General features: G+C 56.6%; 1 protein-coding gene across 1 annotated transcript in view; it reads left to right on the top strand.

Moving 5' to 3' along the window:
• The window catches only part of CACNA1E (calcium voltage-gated channel subunit alpha1 E), a 95,629-nt gene that overhangs the window by 14,582 nt on the left and 61,507 nt on the right, over window positions 1-19,540 (top strand). The window contains exons 4-6 of the mRNA XM_075156803.1: window positions 5,483-5,586; window positions 6,333-6,485; window positions 6,790-6,971. Coding sequence (XP_075012904.1) covers window positions 5,483-5,586; window positions 6,333-6,485; window positions 6,790-6,971 — 439 coding nt within the window. The remainder of the gene's footprint in view (window positions 1-5,482; window positions 5,587-6,332; window positions 6,486-6,789; window positions 6,972-19,540) is intronic.

Here is a 19,540-nt window from a genome sequence, read left to right as displayed (position 1 = left end):
ACCCTGCCTTCCCCCGGCGCAGGATCCGACCCGCGTGCCGCTCACGCGCTTCGCCCTGTCCTTCCCGGCTCCTCTCCCCCAGCGCTTGGTTTCCCGCAGCCGTTGCACTGTGGAGTGAGTCAGTCCCTCCCACGCGGCTGCTGGTCCCCGGGGACATTGCCACCCCTCCGCCCCGCGTGGTCCCCAGCGGCTGCTTCCGCAGCCCCGACACCCCTGCTCCGCGGCGCTGGGTGCAGGGCTCCCAGGCTGGGGTGAAGCCCTCGTCTTCCCGGAGGGTGAAGCCTTGGGCCAAGCTGCAAAGTCCCTGTGCACCATTTCTTTGCCACGGACCTCGGTCTGGGAGTTGTGGGGTAAAAGCCTTCGAGGGAAGGGGAAAGGGGTTATTTTCCACCACATCCTCACGTGGGGAGGTGGTGTCACCCAGGCTTGGGTGAATATCCCTGGGGTCTCGGACCTCTCCTTTGGCATGAGTTCAGCCAACTCCTGCTGTGCTATGCGGTCGCGTGTATTTGTCTTTGCGGGGCCGGCTTTCCAGCCTCCTGGCAACGACTTTAGGTTTCCACCAGGTCCCGTTTGGGCAAACACAGTTTCAGCAGCATCTCCTCCCCCTGCCAAATCCTGCATCGGGAGGCGCAGGGCAGACTTTTGCAGAGGGGATGCTCCATCGTGTGCCGAATCCTGGGGGCTTCTCCAGGAAGAGGCGGCTTTGGGGGATCATTTCATCCCCCAGATCCAAGGCTGGTGAAGGCAGATTTTGTGTTCACCCTCAACACACCTTGCAGGGTGTCGTTGGTGCCCGGTTCAGGGCTGTCAAAGCTGCCAGGAAAGATGGGATCAGCAGCTTTGCAGCAGTGCCAGCCACTCGTGTCACGGCCCCAAAACCTAGAAAGAGCAAGCGAAGATGATGGAGGCTTTGAGGTTGCTCTGAACTGCGCGGAGGGCAGGACCTGGACCTGGTGTCCCTGTCTCCTGGCATCCCCAAGGCAGGAGCATTGCGCTCTGCTGGGGCATCCTCGGGTTGGGTGACCCGATCCCGCTGGCCCTGCCTCGAGCGGGATTTGGACCCAAGAGCCTAGAGTCCGTCCTGCTCCTCGTGCTGCTGCCTGCAGAGAGGGGAGGGATTGATTCACCAGCAGAAAAGGGCAAGAATGGGGTAAATTCATCAGGTAACTTACTTTCCGTGAGCCGTTTGACCAGTGTATTAATTATGAAGCAGTCTCCCTCGTAGAGTCGGGTGGCAGTGCAGGCCTTGAGGGGCCTTTCCACTTAATTATAAATATTAATTTGCGCATCAGCCAGCCAGCCAGCACCCTCCCTGCCCCAGATTTTGAGCTGAGATTAGTCTGTCTCAGCCGATCCCTCCCTGCACCCAGCACACCCCGGAGCTGCCCTTTGCTGGGACGGCTTGTCTGCATGTGCCTCTGCAGCGGTCCCGGATGGAAACGGTCGAGGGATGCTCAGTTTGGGGTGGGGGGGATGAATCGGGGGTCGATTTGATCATTTGGGGGTTCAGCCTTTGCTTGGGGTCCCCGGTGCGAAGCCCTTTGCAGCACGCCCCGAGCTGTCTGCGCTGTGTCCCCAAGAGCTGAGGCTTCAGGGCTGCTGGTGCCGCTCCCGAGGGGGTGATGGGGACGGGAGCGGGTGCGATGCGCAGCCTGGCACGGGCAGCGGAGGGACGGTGGGTGCTGTAGTGTGTGATTATGCCCGAATTTGGTGCTGGCTCTGTGCTCGTAAAAGGGTTTTGTGTGGGCAGGGTCATCGAGCATTGCTCATGATTTATTCTGCTAAATCCCAAGAGCAGGGACTCATTTTAAATGGGATTATTTTCTTTTTTTTTTTTTTTTTGCCCCCCTGGGAAAAGAAATCCATAGGTGCGGGTCTTCAGCTGCGCGGGCGTGCGCTTTGCTCAGCTGCTGCGAGCTGGAGCGGTGCCCGAGGGCTGAGCATCGCTCCGCCGGCAGCCAGCCCCAAACCTGCAGGTGCGACGGGCCCAGCGGGAGCTCTCCCTTCGCTCCGCAGCCTGTAAATAAATAAAATAAAATAATCATCCTGGTTGCAAACACAAAGCATCAGGTTTTTTTTTTTTTTTTTTTCTTTCTTCCTTCCCCTGAAAACATGTTTTTGTCTGCCGGTGATTGCTCACTATTCAATTATACTTTGGGGATTAGCATATATTTCCCATCCTGCCTCCTCTCTCATTTGCATTCTTCCAATAGCTCCTCTCTGCTCTTTTCTCCACCTGAAGTCTCTTCCCCCTTTCCTCTGAAGAAGTAAAACTAACCCCTTTGCCTGGGTGACCTATAAAAACGCCGCCTTCACTTTTTTTTTCCCCTTCTTCTTTTTTTTCTCCAGTACATATGATGAAAAGCATGAGATCATTGGGATTTTTATAGCTCAATCTGGCAGCTTTTTCAAATAACTTGGATGGTGAGATGTAATTTTAGTTTGGGTCCTTGCCTAAAAATAAAGAATAATTATTAGCACATCAGACGTGGATATTGTAAGTGTTCAAAAAGGGTTTAAATTGTTCTACAGATAACGGAGCTGCCACCCTGTCAGCGCAAAGGTCTGTCACAGCCCCAGTCCCATCGCTGCGCCGCACATCTCGAGGAGCTTATAAGAAACCTTAATGTGTGTCAATAAATAAATCAGAAACGGGTCGTGCTGCGTGATACGGGTGGCTCTTGGGGAAGAAAAAAAAAAAAAGGCATGCTTAGAGGGTTAATAAGCAATTAACAGGTGAGATGCTAAAGTCCGAAGCAGGAAGGTGTGTTTTGAGCCTTGTATTTATTCCTAGCAGTGTCTGTGCATACTAGCAAAGCCTGGCTATCGGAGAGAGGTGGTGTCTGTTACTCGGAGCCACTGAAGGGCTTGGGAAAAGCAGACGGAAGCCAGGCTCGCGTGCCTGGAAGCTTGCTTGGTTTTTTTTCCAGCCACCTCAATTGGTGTAAAAATGGCCCAGGGCTGCTCAGACCCTGCTCGGAGGCTCTGGGGTGCCTCGGTGCTCTGGGATGGGTTTGCCGGGAGCAGCTCCGGGAGCGCGTGCTCCCAGCGCATCCGCCCTCGCCGGGAGCCGCGGCTGTGCCCGCAAAAGGATGCGCAGGCACCTATTTCATGACGGTGGGTCATCTTTCTGTTGTCGGTTGGGAGACGTGTCTGCAGCGCAACCACCTCGCTCCGGTGATCTGTCCAAACCCCCGTCCGAAAAAGCTCGTGATGTCCCTTGTCCCCCAGCGAGGACAAGGAGCATGTCACCTTGCCACAGAGGAGTCCTCATTCTTAGCAGTTAATTTAGAGCGCGGGGAAGTAGTGCCCTGAAATCGCCTGAACCTTGCCTGAAGGCTCAGCGCGACGGCTCCCGAGCCCTTCAAATAAATCTGGGTTAGCAGAGGACTTTGCAGCCAGGGTGCTCTGCTCCCCTCCGCCACGCCGGACCGGCGGTGCCTCAGGTGATGGTCCTGCCCCGGGGAGGAGATGCGCGGTGGGGCTGGGAGTGGCGACGGCTCCACCTCCATCACTCCACCCGGCTGGGTAGGACCACGGCTCGTGCTGCTCTGTGGTGGTAGGAGAGAGCTGTCGATCCCGTTCTGCTGCCAGGAGCCTTCCAGCTGGTCTTTTCATAGTGCTGGGCTTGCATCAGCAAGCCCTCGGGAGGAGGGCTGGAGCCCGCATCCAGCTCGGGAGCATCCCTGGCCTCCTGGAGATGCTCAGCCCCAGCTGGAGTCAGCGCAGGGGCTGCAAATGCCTTTTCGCCGTCCCTTTGGGAGGCTGGTTGGACACCAGGTGTTGGGATGTGAGGAGCAAAAGCTGAAGGAGGATCTTGGCGTCTCCAGCGCGGTGTTGGGCGCAGCGTGTCCTCTACACCGGTGTTTTGGGGAGCGCTGGGTTACCCCGCTCTTGCTGGCAGGTTGCAAGAAAGAGATGAAAGCGCCCGAGCTCTTCTCTCTCCCACATGCTGCCGAGTGGCCGTGCTTTATCATACTTATTGATTTTGATCTTACGACCAATTTAACAACGCAGCTTTCCCCAGCCTCTGGGTGCTCTTGACTTAATTAAGTCCCTTTTTTGCTCTCTCGTCAGCCCCGTGGGTAGTGGGAGCTGGGCCACGGGGGAAAGGGAAAGTGCCATCAAAGGTAAAAGGTCCCTGTATATATCGGGGATAAGCAATGGGGAGTTGTGGGCGATGCTGGGGTGATGCATCCCGGCTGCTGCTGGGACCGGGTTTTGCAGCCCGACCCCTTGTGCCGGGGAAGGGAGGAAGAGGAGGCGAGGAAAAGGAGTTGAAACAACCTGGTTTGCTGATGTGAGAGCGTTTCTGCTGCCGGGGTATCCTAGGAAACCCAACCGCCTTTCTGGAGGGGCAGGTTGGTACCTGCTGTACCTCGGGGAGAGGGGGAGAGAAAGAGTGCTAATTGCTCAGCGCGCCAGAGAGCTGCTCTGGCCTGTAATTAGATGAATTAGTGGAACAATGACCCAATTTCCCTCGATTTTTGGATTGCTGCAAACAGCCCTGAGGTTGCTACCTCCCTCTGTCCCACTCTCCTCCCCGTCCCCTCCTCCCCCATCCCCTGCTCCTCCAGTGCAGCCCTCCCTCCTCCTCCTCATCCAGCACCCCAGGGACCGAGCCCGGATGGGAGAGGAGGCCACGAGCTCTGGCACCGCTGTCTGTGCTCCCACGGCTCTGCTGGCATCCCCGACCCGCAGCATCCCCGTCCCCGCAGCAGGTACAGGGGCCCTCAGTATTTCCACTGCTGGACTCGGTGTGCACTGGCTCCTTCCTGCCCCAATTTGTTTTGAGAGATGAGCTTGAAAAAAAAATCTTTGTGTTTTAAAAGAAAACCTCTGGAGTCCTTCCTGTGCCTGCCGGTTGCCTTCCAAGGTCATCAAACTTTCATTACTATAGACTTTTGAATGCATGTGAGGTTCTCGGCTCCTTCTTCACGATCCCAGAGGTGGGACTCTAAGGAAGCTCCATGTGTGGAAAAAGCCAGAGCAGCTGATGGCTGGAGGTGCTGCCAGGGGAGCATGGGTGACCATCAGGGGAACATGGGTGGCCATCAGGGGAGTGACCCCCGTCTCTGGGGCACCATCTCTGGTCCATGTGCCACCTGCCTGGAAGGGAGTTTAAATCCATGCGGCTGTGATGAGCACTACGTCTGCAGTGTTGACTGCATGGCATGGGTGATGACCAGCACTGTGGTGTGGGGCTGTCCCCCCACGTGGGACATGGATGAGGGGCTGCCAGGGCTGGGTGGCCCCCAGGTGGTTTTGGCTAGCCAGAGTGGCCCATGAGCTTTGGTGCCAGCATCAAACGGGGCTCGCTGGCATGTGGGCTTTGGAAGGTGTTGAATCTCTCTATCTGCCCAGGGACACAGTGCTCCTCACGGCTCCCCCCAGCCTGGCGTGAGAACATGGCCCTTGGCACCGGGGTGGCCGAGGGCTCTGCCCGGGGTAACTCTGCTCTCTCCCTGTCTGCCCGCAGCATCCTCGCCACTGCTGGGACGCACTTCAACACCCACGTGGACCTGCGGACGCTGCGGGCCGTGCGCGTGCTCAGACCTCTGAAGCTCGTCTCGGGCATTCCCAGTAAGTTGGATGCTCCTGGTCCTCCTCCTCCGCATCCGTCCTTGATGTCCTTCAGGGTGAGAGGGGTCCTCGTGCCACCTCTGAGACGTAGGGTGAAATCAGGGAAGAGGGGGACAAACCTCTCCCACGTAGTGGGAACTCTAGGATGGCAGCGTTTGGTGTCCCCGGGTGGCATTTCCCCCCGCCCAGCCCGCTCTGTGCTGGCACAAGGCTGGGCTCGGCGGCTCCGCTTCCCTGGCCAGAAGGCGGTGGGTGGATCCTTTCAGGACTGAGGTTTATTCAGGGGAGATTTGGGATTTTTTTGCAAGATTTCATCTGCCGGCACGGGGATAAATACAGAAACTAGGCTGCTGCTGGCACCAGTCTTCCCATCCCTTCTGCCCTGGGCACCGTGCTGGATCCGTGCCTTGGGGGCAGTGAGGGGGACAGAGCTGCACGGGCCATGTCCCACCGAGCCCAGGTGAGACAAGGACAGGCAGGATACCAGAGGGGGGACCAGATCCAGAAACCAGCCCTCTTGGAGCCTTGCTCTGCAGCCTGGCCCTCCCTGCTCCCCCTGGGATGGTGCTTTTCTCCATGGTCCTCAGCTGCCCAAAGATCCTCCAGGCTGTGCTGGCCTCTTTTATCTGTCTGATGACTGTCCACCCTCTCTGCTCACTCTTCTCCTCTTGCCAGAGGTGGGATGGACGTGCTCCAGGCAGGGGGTTTGATCTCCGTGCTGAGCTGTGCTCTCTTTCCCCTCCCAGGCCTGCAGATTGTGCTGAAATCTATCATGAAGGCCATGGTGCCTCTCCTCCAGATCGGCTTGCTGCTCTTTTTCGCTATCCTCATGTTTGCCATCATCGGCCTGGAGTTTTACAGCGGGAAGCTGCACCGAGCCTGCTACACAAACAATTCAGGTGGGGAGAAGGGCTCTGCACCCACGCTGCGTCCCACGGGTGAAAAACAGCCGGGACAAGTGCATGTTGCTATTGTGGGAAGCCCAGGGCTGAGAAGATCCTGCGTTTTGCTTTATGCACACCAGGCATCACCCAGTTGTGTTCAGGATGTCCCAATTTCTTACGGAGTGGTTTGCGTGCAGCCAGGTCCCAGCGTGGTCCCCTGCTTTGCCCCGAGCCCATCTGCGTTCAGGCTCTTCCCTTTGCCTGTCCCCTGCCTCTCTCTTACCTCTCCCTCCTTTGGCTCTCTGCTGTGTGCTTGCAGGTGAACTAGAGGAGCTGGACCCCCCCCATCCGTGCGGGGTGCAGGGTTGCCCCCCAGGCTACGAGTGCCGGGAGTGGATCGGTCCCAACGACGGGATCACGCAGTTTGACAACATCCTCTTTGCTGTGTTGACCGTCTTCCAGTGCATCACCATGGAAGGGTGGACCACAGTCCTGTACAATGTGAGTAGCACTGCTCTGGGGCTCTCTTTGGGCAGCTGGAGATGGATGGGGAGCCGGAGACAGTATTTCTGTGTCCTGGAAACCTGTGAGATGCTGAGGTTCCTTTGTGATGGAGATGGGGTCAGTCCATCCCATTTGGGCAGGAGATGGGGAATGAAGAGGCGTGTGTTATGTGTCTCTGGGCAAAGGGAGCTCCAGGGGCTTTGGCCCCCATCTCTGGCCTGGTTGTGCAACCCGTTGCAGAGAGCAAAACCCCGTGGGTATGGGCTGCAGCAAGCTGCCTGCTCGAGGGCTGTCCCTGGGGAGCGGGGAGGCATCCTTCCTTCCCTCCTCCTCCTCCTGGGCTCCCCGGGGCAGCTCTGTAAGAGTGGACGTGGTTTCTGGGCACTGCGCATCCGCTCTCCCTGCGGACCAGGCGGTGGATGTGCCTGCATCCCTGCGGCAGCCTTGGGAAGCCACGGAGATGGGCTCAGACCCCGTCCCTGGGGCAGAGGAAGCGTTTCGGTGTCCGACAGGGAGCTGAGACCTTTGGTTTTCGTGCTGCCAAATGTCTGTCGGTGCTGATGAAGCTGGGCTGGGTTCCTGTGGTTTGCAGCTGCTTGAAGTTGCTGATGCCCGAGCCCTTGGGGTACGCAGGGAGCGACTTGGGGACAAAGCTGGAAGCAGGAAAAGAAAAGCTACCGGTGATCACAAAGTGTGATATCGTTGTGGGTGATTGGCCGTATACGTACGCTTTAGTTTATGGGCTGGAAGCAACTGTGACAGTTCTGTTCCCAGCCTAATTTCAGCATCAATTTTGGCATCATTGCACCGGCAATGTTTTTATACTCTGGTTCCCGTAACACCTGGAGATTTGTAGAGTGGCATTGCTCTGTGGGAGGCAAATTGGATGGCTTGTGATGGGAAACATGCTTCAATAGTTACTTCGTTGTGAGCAGAAAGGCTGGCTTTTAACCTCAAGTGAAGGCACCTGGCTGTGCTGGGGTCCCCCTCCTGCGCCATCCATCCCAGGGTCCTTCTGGGAATGCAGGATGGTGTGCGCAGGCAGACGGACCATGAAACCCAGACTGGGGTAGAAAGGGGAGAGTTCATGGCAAGGGGTTGACCTTGCTACGAGGATTTGTTTTTCTTCTTTCTAAAGGAGATGGCGGTGTCTGGATCTTGCTGCTTCAGCAGAGGAATTAGGCAGGATTGCACCACCTGGGAGTTCAGACCGAAAAAAGATCATTTTTTGGCTGCTTCTGGCTTATCAATGAGATTAGAGACTTGACTACAGCATCTATTGCCCGGGCATAATTGAGCATAGCAGGAAAGGTGCATTTTCCTGCCTGGTGCTGTGGTTCCCCTGCCTCTAGCACAGCTGGGCAGCTGCTGCCTGCTCACCCCGCTGTGCCGCAGCCCGAGCGTGCCCAGCACTGCCCGTGCCCGGCACCAGCGACCTGCCCTGCATCTTGTTTCTTGCATTAATGACCGGCTCTCTGCAAAAACCAGGGGCTGCTTCCATCGGCGCTCTTCATGTCCCCTCCTCCCCATCCTTCAGCCCCTGCAGCAATTAGCAGCAACGTTCCCCGTGCTAGAGCCCCGCTTGTGGTGTGTGAGGAGCTGGTGAGCTACACGGATGGGCAATTTATGGTTTGATCGATCTTGTGGATTTGTACCGGCAACTCCCGAGAAAGTCTGGTCTCCTGCCATTTAGGGTGTCCTTACTAGAGCTGATCCATTTGATATCTGGGATTTGCTGATCCACCATCTGGATCTTACTGGGGAGTAAAGGTGGGAGATGATGCTGGGAGCACCGATAACCATGCTCTGCAGGTTTCCTGCGGAATCCCCTGTTTACCACCGTAGCTGCTAAACTGGGGGCTCTCTGGGTTATTTGGGGAGCCACAGCCCCAGTATCCGAATGCTTTTCTCAGCAGCAGTCGCAATGCCAGGCAGACGCGCTCTGTCACCGTGTCCCCGATGGCCGGGACCGTAAGGTGCCTCCCTTTCCTGCTCCTCTGCAAAGAAGCAGCTATTACTTACTTATAATGGAAGGGATTAGGGACCTTCCTTGGCTTTTAATTGAATGAGGGTTTGGGCCTTGGTATAGTAAAATGCTGCTGATTCACTTTGGGAGGCGGCGAGGGACGGGCACTGTTCCCAGCACTGTTGGGCTGTGCCTCCCGCCCCGCCCCGGGGACAGGGGCTGTCTCATAGGGTGCCTTTAGGTTGCAAAGGCTTGGAAGCAGCAAAATGGACTTCTGCTTTTTTTTTTTAATAGAAAAATGAGGCATACGCATGGGGGATGCGGTCCCCGGGGGCATGCTGGAGGAGGGCTGGGCAGGGGTGGAAAGGCACTGGGATGCTCCGCCGTCATCTTCGTCAGTTGGAGCAGCAAACCAGAGCAGGCTCCTACTGCTCACCAGCATGGCCCTTGCCCAGCAGATGTCCGAGGTTTGGGGGGATCGGAGGGGGACTCTGCTTTCCCACTGGAGTAAAGCGATGGGAGGCTGCGTCCTCACAGGTTAATGCCACAGAGGAGAGGGAGATTGCAGGAAAACCGCTTTAGCAATCTCTCAAAGAAATTGCTTACTATAGTATCCCCCTGTGTAACTGTACCATGATTTTAAGATCCATTTTTCCACAATTTTACCGGGAGTGGAAGCGTGGCTCCCGGAATTTGTAGATAGCATCACGAAAAGCTAATCGGCCCCGTGGTACTTTCCATGTGTGTTATTTCATGGATGTGCTTGCCTTTTGTCTTGTTTTCATCAGCCTTGCCTGCGTGAAATGCTGTCTTGCTAGTATGAGTTAAAAAAAGAAAAAACCTCAAATTGTGGGGTGTTATAGCTTTTCCAGCTCCTATCCCTCGGACCCTGAAGGACTTTAATTTCTTTTAGAGGGGAGTTTCAGCTTTGTGGTTCCTCTGGCTGTCTCTGTGGTCCAAAACAGTGGGCTAAGGAGTATTTTGTTTTTCTTCTTATGCTGGAGGAGATGCCCCTTCCCTGGGCTGGCTGGAGACCAAACCTGATTTCTGTAGGGACCAGAGGGAAAAATAACACCGGCGAAGAGGCTCGCTGTCCTACTTCTCCACCTCTGCCGGCGTGCCGGCACGGGGCAGGGGCTGCGTTGCAGTTTTGTATTAAACAGCGATGCTGGGCTCTGGGAGGGGGTGGCTGGGCTGGTGAGGGGCAGCCGGTGTGTGCCACGGCGCTGGCCGGGCACGGCACAGGCGCTCGGTGGTGCTCGTGGCTTTGGATGCTCAGCTCGGCTCCCCTGGTCCCGGAGAGCAATCAGGAGAGGAGTTTGAAATCGTTATTTCCTCCGAAACACTGACTCGAGAGACTGTGTTTATTCACCGAGATTATTTATTTGCTTTCCCGTTTGGAAGCGCTCAGCCACCGTGCTTGCAGGTAGCGAGGAGGAGCCTGACTTGCCGGGAGCTGCCGCTCTCCTCTTCCCCCACGCTGCCGGGAGCTGAGATGGGAAGAAAAACACCCGTGGCAAGCATGTGCCGGGGCCGTGGGCTGGCCTGGTGGGCTCTGCGGGGAGAGGGGTCAGCCCTGCCTGTCCCGGCTGGGTTCCTTGCCCGCAGCACTGCTCTGTGCTCTCCGGGGCCGGTAACACCAGCCACACGCTGGAACCGCAGCCCCCGGTCGGGCATTAGCGTTGGGTTAGTGCCGGACAAACGACAACACAAGTGCACGGAGAAAGCTGCTCTTTGTAGCTGTGGGAGCAATGCCAACGTGGGCAGATGCAGGCAGGAGAGCCAGGGCTGCCTGCTCCTCCCACCGGCGTCGCTCGCAGGGTCTGAGGCCGCTGCGAGGTGCAAGCGGTTGCAGTTGCGAGCGGTTGCTGAGGTTGCACGTGGTTGCAAGGGGCCATGGGTACAAGCATGGGCACGTGTCCGGCCGTTGCCCCGGGGCACCCTCCGCTTGCACCGGGAGAGGTTCCGAGCGCTTCCCAGGTACAGCACGGCCGGTGTGGAGGGCCGGAGCTTGCTGCGTGGGGAAAGCCTGTTTCCCTGCACGGATCTGGCTGTCAGGTTGAACTCCTGATCCTAATGGTGTGGCTCCAGTAAATTCCCAAGAGTCGGAGCAACCGGCAGTCAGGCAGGAGTGCCCGCACAGCAGTGATAACCAAGCTGCAGCTGGGTGATGCAAAGAGCCGGCTTGACTTCGCACAGGGCCACGGCTATTGGCAACGATGGGTAAAAACATTTGCCTCCTAAGCACACGCCTTAAAGCAGCACTGGAAGCGCATCCATGCTGCTAATTAAAAATGCACGGCAAGGAGTAATGGGAGCTAGCTGGCCACAGTTGCTTGCTATAAAGCCAAAAGGCACAAGGGATTGGGACTCTACGGAAGCAGGACAGCAAAAAGTTACAGGGAGCCTTAGGAGATGCCAGGGCTGCGTGTTGGGAGCCTTCTGGGTGCTTTTGCAGCAGGAGGAGAGCATTTGCTGGGGAAAGAGAATCAAGTCCTTGGCAACTTCCAAAACACCTACCGAAATGCAGTGGTTGTGGGCAGATCTGTGTGCCACAGCCTCGGGGGAGATGGGGTGTGCGGGTCTTGTAGCCCCGTGCAAAGCTGAACAGCCGCCTGCAAACAGCCAGGCGGTTGCAAACGCGCTCGTTAGGTGCGAAGCATGAGCCGTGCATGCAGAGCCCGGCAGCACAGACTCTGCAAGAGCAGCTGTAAAACACGAGCTGCTGCAAGGAAAGGGGTTTGCAGCGAGCGTGACTCAACCGCCACGTGCTTCCAGCACGCCCGAGGCACTGCGGCCAGGAGGGTGCAAGGGGAGCCCACCCTGCGGGAGTGCTGGAGCCCGGCACCACCACGGTGTTTGGGATCTTCTCTAAATGTGGGGTGCAAAAGGGCTGAGATGAATCTCACCATGTGCACAGGTCGGGGTTTCATGCTGCTGAGCTGAGTTTGCAAAAGTTGGCTTGGGCCGATTTTGATCGTGAAGCACCAAACTTGAGATCTTCTGCTGGAGCCTGGTTTTCAAATGTGATGAAACATCCATCCCTTTTGAAATGGGGACTGTTCAGGCAGCCCTGATTTGGGGCGCTGGGAAAGGGAGGTGTGTTATATCACTGGCCGTGCTGCAGCACAGGGATCAGAGACGGACACAAGGCTTGGCTGTCCTGCTCCCTGCCAGGTCCCCAGTTGCACTAGTCGAGTGGCCTTGGAGGGGCTCAGAGGAGGAATCTGTTTCAAAGCAGTTGCTTTTCCATGTGTGTGTGTGGACAAAATTGCTTGTCGCTTGTTGGCATAAATTCCCGGGGTGTCACAGTCATCCCTTGGGACGCTCAGCACCCAGCTGCTCTCCCCGCAGCACCTATGTGTGAACAGTGTGAGTGGGACCTGAGCATCGTGCAGGTCTGGGTGTGTTTCTCCTCTTGCTTTTCGGAGAGCGAAGGCAGTGCCTGGCTTTATGCGGGGCAGCCAGGGGCCAGCGAAATTAATGACTTGACCAGAGAGGAGTTTGCTCCTGTTGGGGTTTGCTTGGACTTGGAGCTGAGCTGGGAAACCTCCCTGAGCCCTGGTGCTTCCAGGAGCTGCTGCAGCTTCTTTGGACATCAGTGCCTGTCCCCTGGGGTCCCTGCTCCCAAGGCAAGGGCTACAGTGGTGCCAGCCATGTGCCAAGGGTCATCGGGACTCTGTAGCGAGGGCCGGTGGTGCAAAAATCCCCCCCAAACCAGCACCTGCCCTGACACCACGGTGATGGGCAGAGCACTGGAGGAGCTCAGTGCAGCAGTGGTCCCGCAGGGCTGAGCCTGCCCTGCTGCTCCTTCAGGCACTGTAGAGGGTGAAGCTGGGAGTGTGATGGGTAACGGTGGCTCCCGGCAAGGATCTCACAGGCTAGAGATGGTCTCTGGGGAGAGGAGGAAGAGGAGGGAGAGAGGCTGGAGAGAGGAGGAGATGGGAGGGATGGCAAAAGAGGGAAACCACTTGGCTTTTTAGCCTCTGTGCTCTGGGATGTCGCCAGGCTCTGGAGCTGGAACGCTTGCAAAGGGAAAAGGAGTCCCTTCTTGTGTGTTTTAAATTAAAATGCAACACAAAAAAATACCCTGTCGGGGAGGTATGAAAATTTAATCAACACCCAGTGCTCTTAGCAGCTCGGTAGCAAGCACAGATCTTAATGCCTCTGCAGCTATTCCTGGCGGCTCCCGGCCGTGCGGGCGAAGCGGGGTGTGCTGTGTGCTGGGGGGGGACGGGGGCTGCCAAAAAGTCCCTGGCACTTGTGGCACTGCAGGACAGAGCCCCTTCCTGCTTCTTCCTCCAAAACATTAAACACTGAGTGTTTTTAAATGCAATTAAGTTAGTGAGGACTTCAGAGAGGAGACTTCAAATTCCACCCTGAAGGTTTAAAACCTTCCTAACTTAACGAAACGAGTTGTTTTTCCCCAAATGGCTCCCGTTGGTGCCCGAGCCGGCAGCTCGGGTGCTGGAGCCCATCCCCAATGGGCACGTGTGCGGCAGCCAGCCTGCTTTACCCTCTTCTCCCTTTGGAAGAACCGGCTCTTTCTCCACACTCAGCAAAGCCAGACCCTCGCCAGCTTGCCAAATGTTCCTGCCTTTTTTTTTTTTTTTTTTTAATTTTTTCCCTTTTCCCTCCGTGTGTGCGCTGAAATGACACAGCAAGAAACAACCCGTGTCTGCTGGATTCCCAGCTTCGCAGGCATGTTCTGTCAAAAGCTCCCTGCCCACACCCTCCTCCCTGCCCGCGCGGGAAAGTCTCGCTCCTAGACCGTCTGCCGGCAGGAGTAGGGGAGCCCAGGGGCCGGTGGAGGCACCGATGCTCCGGCGCCGATGCTCCGGCACTGCCCAACAACTCCAGGCTCAAGGAGGGGAGGTAGCAGGGGGTCTCGGCGCTGCCTGACCCCCGCTGCTCATCTTCGTTAAGCCCAGGGTCTCTAATTTCATTAGCAGGTTTGGCGCTGGAAATTGTGCCAGTGAGGTTTTGTTTCCACGCCTCTGCGTTGGTGCACGTGGTGCTGTGCATCAGGGGTGGACTGGGGGTATTGGGGCGAGTCGGGGTCCTTGAGGAAGGTCACGCGTGGGTCTGCTGCCCCACAGCGTCGCAGCTTGGGGGTGTTCCTGCATTTAGGAAACTAAATTGTGGGGCCTGAGCTCCCTCTCTGGGCTTGCGGCGTGCTCGAAATGAAGCAGGGATCCAGCCTAGCAATCAAACCCCAAAGCTGATCCCATGAAAACCATGCCCTGCTGCAGCGTGCAGGCTCCAGGTCCAGCGGCGCTGGCCCGTGTCCGAGCCCGACGCTGAGGATCTGCGCTGGGAATGCCGGTGCTGCCTTAGCCAAGCACTGGGTTTAACGAAGGCTGCAGAGCTTTGCAAATAGTCCCATCAGGAAAAGTTCATCCTGCCTGCGGGGCAGTTAAGGGGGTGCTGTCATCCGGGGCTGGGTGAAGGTGCGGGAGGGGTCCGGGCAAAGGGAAGGTGGGGTTTCGGGAGCAGAGGTGGGGGCAGCTGGGGGGTTGCAGCGAGGGATGGCTGGGGGGAGAGGAGGAGGAGAAGGAGGAGGCACACGTGGGGTCAGGATGCTGCGGATCGATGCTGGGGCAGCTGGGTGTGATTTCTCGGTGGATCAGAGAAGAACAGAGCAATAATTGCTCTCTGTGCCCGTATCAAATGTTTTGAAAACTCTTGATTTTTAGTCACGCTTCTAGCAATGTGGGTTTTTTGCATTCCATTTAGAAAGCAGAAAAATGAAATATTTTTTTCCTGTTTCCCCACTCCTTCCCCTTCCCCCCCCCCCCCCCAGACACAAGCATGCCCACACGCTATGGGCTTTGCTGAGCTTCCTGGAGCCCCTCTGCAGGGACTCCTGCCTGCCCCGGCACCCCAGAGCACCCCGGGGCCGGCAAAAGGCAATGCTACAGGCAGAGCATCGGGCTGGAGGTGCCCACCCTGCCCAGAGACCCCGGTGCTCAGCCGTGGCAGGATGTGTCCCACCGTGGGCCAGCCCCGGTCCTGCAAAGGAAATGTACTAATTTCCTCATTAACCTGATTTGGAAAAGCAAAGTATTTTCATTCAGATCTTGTCCAGCGCCGGGGTCGCTGATGGATACCAGGCAGGGCTGGCGAGGAGTGAAGCATGGCCCTGCACGCAGGAGATCAAATTACTGCTATTAAAGGGAAGAAAGAGATCTGTTACTGCGCTGGGGAGAGCAGCAGCGGGTGTCAAGGTCTTGAGGGAACTGGTTAGGCCAGGGAATCTGCTGTAAGGGGTTTTTTTTTTTTTTTTTCTCTTTTTTTTTGCTGGGGTGTGGAGATTTTGAGGCTGTTCCTGCTGGCCTGCGTGTGTTTCACAGCTGGATGCAGCTGTGGTTTGCAGGGAGGATTGGGTTAGGGGGCCGTGGAGGTGATGCTGGGGGATGGCATCAGCCGTGGCAGGGTCACGGTGGGTGTCACCAGCAGGCAAAGACCGTCAGGAATTGCCGAGCCAAGGATTTGGCATACAAATCATGGAAACTGTGGTGTTTTTGCACCTGCTGTCCCGGCAGGTCTGCTCTGCTCTCGCGCCAGGCAGCAAGCCCCTGGGAAGTGCTGGGGAAGGCAGGCACAGCGTCGAGGGCAAAGCCTCCTGAGATCCTGGCTTTCCCCATCATCCCCAAACCCCCTCATTAGGATTGCAGCCAGGGGGGGAACAGACAGACCGACCTCTCCTGCCCAGTTGTGGTGGTTGGGACAGTTTGGTCACCCCATCCCTGCCTGTTAAAGCCGTGGGAGCTCTCCATGGGGTGGGGGATCCCTGGCAGAGGACCGTGATGAGAGCAGGATGGGGCCACCCATGTCGCTAGTGGTCCCGTGGATTTTCCCCCCCACCCCGTAGCATAGCGCTGCCGTATCCCCCCGAGCACGTCATGGCCAGTTGGTTACAGTGATGAATGTATATTACCCCAATCTAATTATGTGCCGTTTTGGTCCAGATTAAAACAGAAACCACAGAGGCTCTCTCCTAATGCAGATGGATTTTGAGAGGGGACTTGAATGGCTACGGGGCATCAGCCTGGGCAGTTGATGTTGGCCAAGCTGGTTGTGGAGGTCTCCAGGATGCGTCTCCTGCTGGGGAAGGGGCAGAAAGCCCCCCTCCTCTCCAGGAAAAGCCTGAAGTGGGAGCTCAGCCCTGTTACTAGACACTGGAGAATCCACCACTCAAGGAGGGTGGATCGCTATGCGAATGAAGTCCAGCGGCTCCCCGATTGAGATGGGTGCCCAGCGCCTTGGCTGGCCGGTCCCCAGTCCTTCTCCCCGCGCTGGTGGGCAATGAGTGGCCATTAAAAGTGCCCTGCACAGGCCGAACTTGCTCTCTGTTTATTTTTAGGTAGGAAGGATTGAATTTGTGGGGTTATTTGGGTCCTCCCCCCCCGCCCCTTCCTCTATAGCAAAGAAATCCTAAAAGTTTCCCATACGAGTGCAGCCCGAGGGAGGGTACGTGTGGGCTGCGAGTTTGTACTTTGCATTCGACTCGGGTATATATTTAGATTTCTTTAGATTTCTGGCCCCCTGAGTGAGACCTGCTTTTGCAGCTCCCTGTGCCTTTTCCCGCCCTTTAGGGGAAAAAAAAAAAACAAAACCAACAAAAAACCCCAAAAAACCAACACAAGAGCTGCTGAAAGAATAACCCTGTGTCGGGGGTTGAGAAGCGGGAGCCGGCGGGGGGTCCTTTGCCGGGTGGGGACCCACCGTGCCGGCTCCATTACCCTACGAGGGTCCTGCTCCCACGCCTTGGTGGTGTCATTCCTAGGCTTGGAGGCTTTGCCGGCAGCGGGATGGGTCATGTCCGAGACGTGAGTATGGTGGTTCAGCTCTGGCTGGGGTCTCCGCCTTGGCATGAGAAACACCTTTGGGTGTGTAGTCCCTTGGGGAAGCTCTGGCTCTCCCTAGTCTTCACCAACAAGCTCATGTTGGTTGTTTCGGTGTCTTGGGTATGCCTGGAGGCAGTAGCCAATGTGTTTCTTGGTCTGGTGGCCATAGGAGAGCTTTGGTGGTGGTGGTGGTTTAGGCTGGTGGGGTGCATAACGAAGAGGTGGTTGTCTTAAAGGGAAGGGAAGAAGCAGCAAAGATCAGCTGTCAGACAGCTCCTCCGTTTCCCAAAGGGCTTGGGTGAGCGATGGGACCTGGTCTACAGCGCAGGGAGCCGAGCATTGCTGCGAGGCTGGGGCAACAGCAAGGAATTTCTTCATTCAAGGAATTACCTCATTCATGCAATTTGGGGATTAAACTCTTTGTGTCTACCCTGACTTCTGCGCATGACGACCTCCTGGTACCTTCAGCAAAGAGGAAAAAACCTGTGGGAAGGCACAGTGGACCAAGGTGATGAACCCCCGCCTATGGAGCGATATTAAGAACAAACGATGCCCCAAAGGGATGGGAAAAGGGGCTGCTCGGTAAAGACAACTACATCTTGGTGCCAAAGAAGTTGTGAAGTGCCTTGGGAGCTGCCAAAAGTCATGCCGACATGGACTTCGTGGAGGATGCTCTAAAGGACAGCGAGAGGTTCCCCACCTCTGCAGATGGAAACAAGGCACGGTGAAGCAACGCCTGGGGAGATTTGGACATGGATGGATATTTCACCCTGGCTTTTGGTCAACAAAAAGACAGAGGCCACAAAAAGGGCTGGATAGTGGGAAGGAGGACACGGCCATGAGCGCGGCTGATGTGGAAACCAAGTGCCGAGACCATCGCGCCCATCAGCCCGGCGCTCAGGATGGCTTTCCCCCGCCCCACTCTCGAAGGGAGCTGGCACATGAAATGGCAGGTCTGGTAACAAGTATTTTTAACAACTCCATCGAGTTGGGGGAGGCACCATCTGACTGGAGAATAGCGAATGCGATGCCTATATTTAAAAGCGGGGGGAGGAGAGGGAAAAAAGTAAGGCAGGCAGGAATAGGACTGTAAGCCTGACCTCAATCGCATGCCATTTCGGAACAGATTTGGAAGGCAAAAGAGGAAAATGAATCATGGGTTTGCCAAAGGTAGGTCACGCCAGGCTAACCTGGCATTGGAGATCTGGAAACGTGTAGAGCTGCTCTTTATAGTAAAGCTTTTGCTACCAGAAAGTGTTAACCAAGCAGAGAAGAGGGGAAGGAGAAGAGGAGCTCTGCGAGGCTGGCAGGGAAGCAAGCAGTGCCGGGATGGCGCTGGGTGGTGTTGAGGGGACGTAGTGGCTGGTGGCAACCAGTGGGGCTCCTCGGGGATGAGTCACGGGCTTTCCTGCTTCCAGTGTCAGCCGGCTTCCCGGAGCTGGGGGGACGGAGGCTGCCACCCTGGGTTGGAGGAGTTTGAGGTCTGGAGGAAGAGATGCGGGATGCAGTGAGAAATGGAAAGCCATGTGCTTGTTGAGGAACAGCAAAGAGATCTCCTAGGAGCCCAGGTCTTGCTGATTGGGAAGTAGCAGTGTGGAGGAGGATGGGATGAGCGAGTGACCGCAGGGTGACCGCTGGCCAGCGGAGAGGCAGGGAGGTTTGCAGGCAGGATGGCAAAGTCTCGATAGCATCGCGCAGGGATGGAGTGGGACCCATCAGGATCGCTCACTCGGGTCTCCTGCATCCAGGGAAGATGAACTGAGCCTGGACTGAAGCAGGGAAGGGGCTATTAGATAAAATAGGGAGGGAGAGCCAGTCATACAAGAGAGAACTGGAGGAACGTTGCTTTGGCTAGCAAAGCAGAGGCTGGGGGTGGCCGTGATAGCTGTCTGTAAATACATTGGGATGGGAAACAGTATTCCAGCCAAAGGCCAATGCTGGTAAAAGAACAGAGGGGTATATAAAATGACCACAAATAAATAGGCTGAAAATTAGAGCAGCCAAAAATTAGAGAATCTGCTTGAGAAGCCTTCCAGTGGGAATAGTGAGTTTTTAAGGTAGAGCTGACAAAAGTCTGGGGGAGATTGCGTGACACGAGGGGGTCTGGACTCAGCAATTCTGCGAGACCCCGGCAACCTGCGTCCTCTCTCAGGCAAACGCAGCCAGGTGTGGTGAATCCTTTGGTTTCCTGGGAGTGGAGAGATGGGAATGCATCCACTCGTGTGTGTGTATGCTGTTCTGCGTGCTGATGTCCTGCTGCACTGGATGCTTTCTGGTCATGCTCTCCGCCACGGGCTAGAGAAGCAGTGGAAGATGCAGAGCCTGTGAAATGCCAAGCCCCTTGTGTTTCCCAAACAAGCCCCCTTGTCCCCCTCCGGCTGGGCCCTCTGCACCTCCAAAGGTACTGGAGCAACTCTTCCAGCTCCTTGGGGAATAAAAGGGCAAATTTTGGCAATCGGAGCAGCCGAGCTGGTACCAGATGACGGGCTGGAGCCACCGCAGCCTGGCTGGGCATCACCAGCTCCTGATTTTGTAGGGAACGTTGGGATGTGCCCTGGGAAATTTTATCTTGGGGCTGGAGGGTCCTGGCAAGGCTGGCACCAGGCAGGGGACCTGTGTGGCTGCTCAGGGCAGGACTGTCCCTGGGCCTGCTGGCATCGTCCTGGGTGGCTGGGACCATTCTTGAGCTTGCTGTGGTCACTGGTGTGCCGTTGGGTATGTGGGGTCCATGGCCGCAGCTCCCCATCCCC

This window comes from Calonectris borealis, chromosome 8, assembly GCF_964195595.1.
Source record: "Calonectris borealis chromosome 8, bCalBor7.hap1.2, whole genome shotgun sequence".
Classification (NCBI taxonomy): Eukaryota; Metazoa; Chordata; class Aves; order Procellariiformes; family Procellariidae; genus Calonectris; species Calonectris borealis.
The sequence above is the reverse complement of the archived record's forward strand: the minus strand, read 5'-3'. Positions and strand labels throughout refer to the sequence as shown.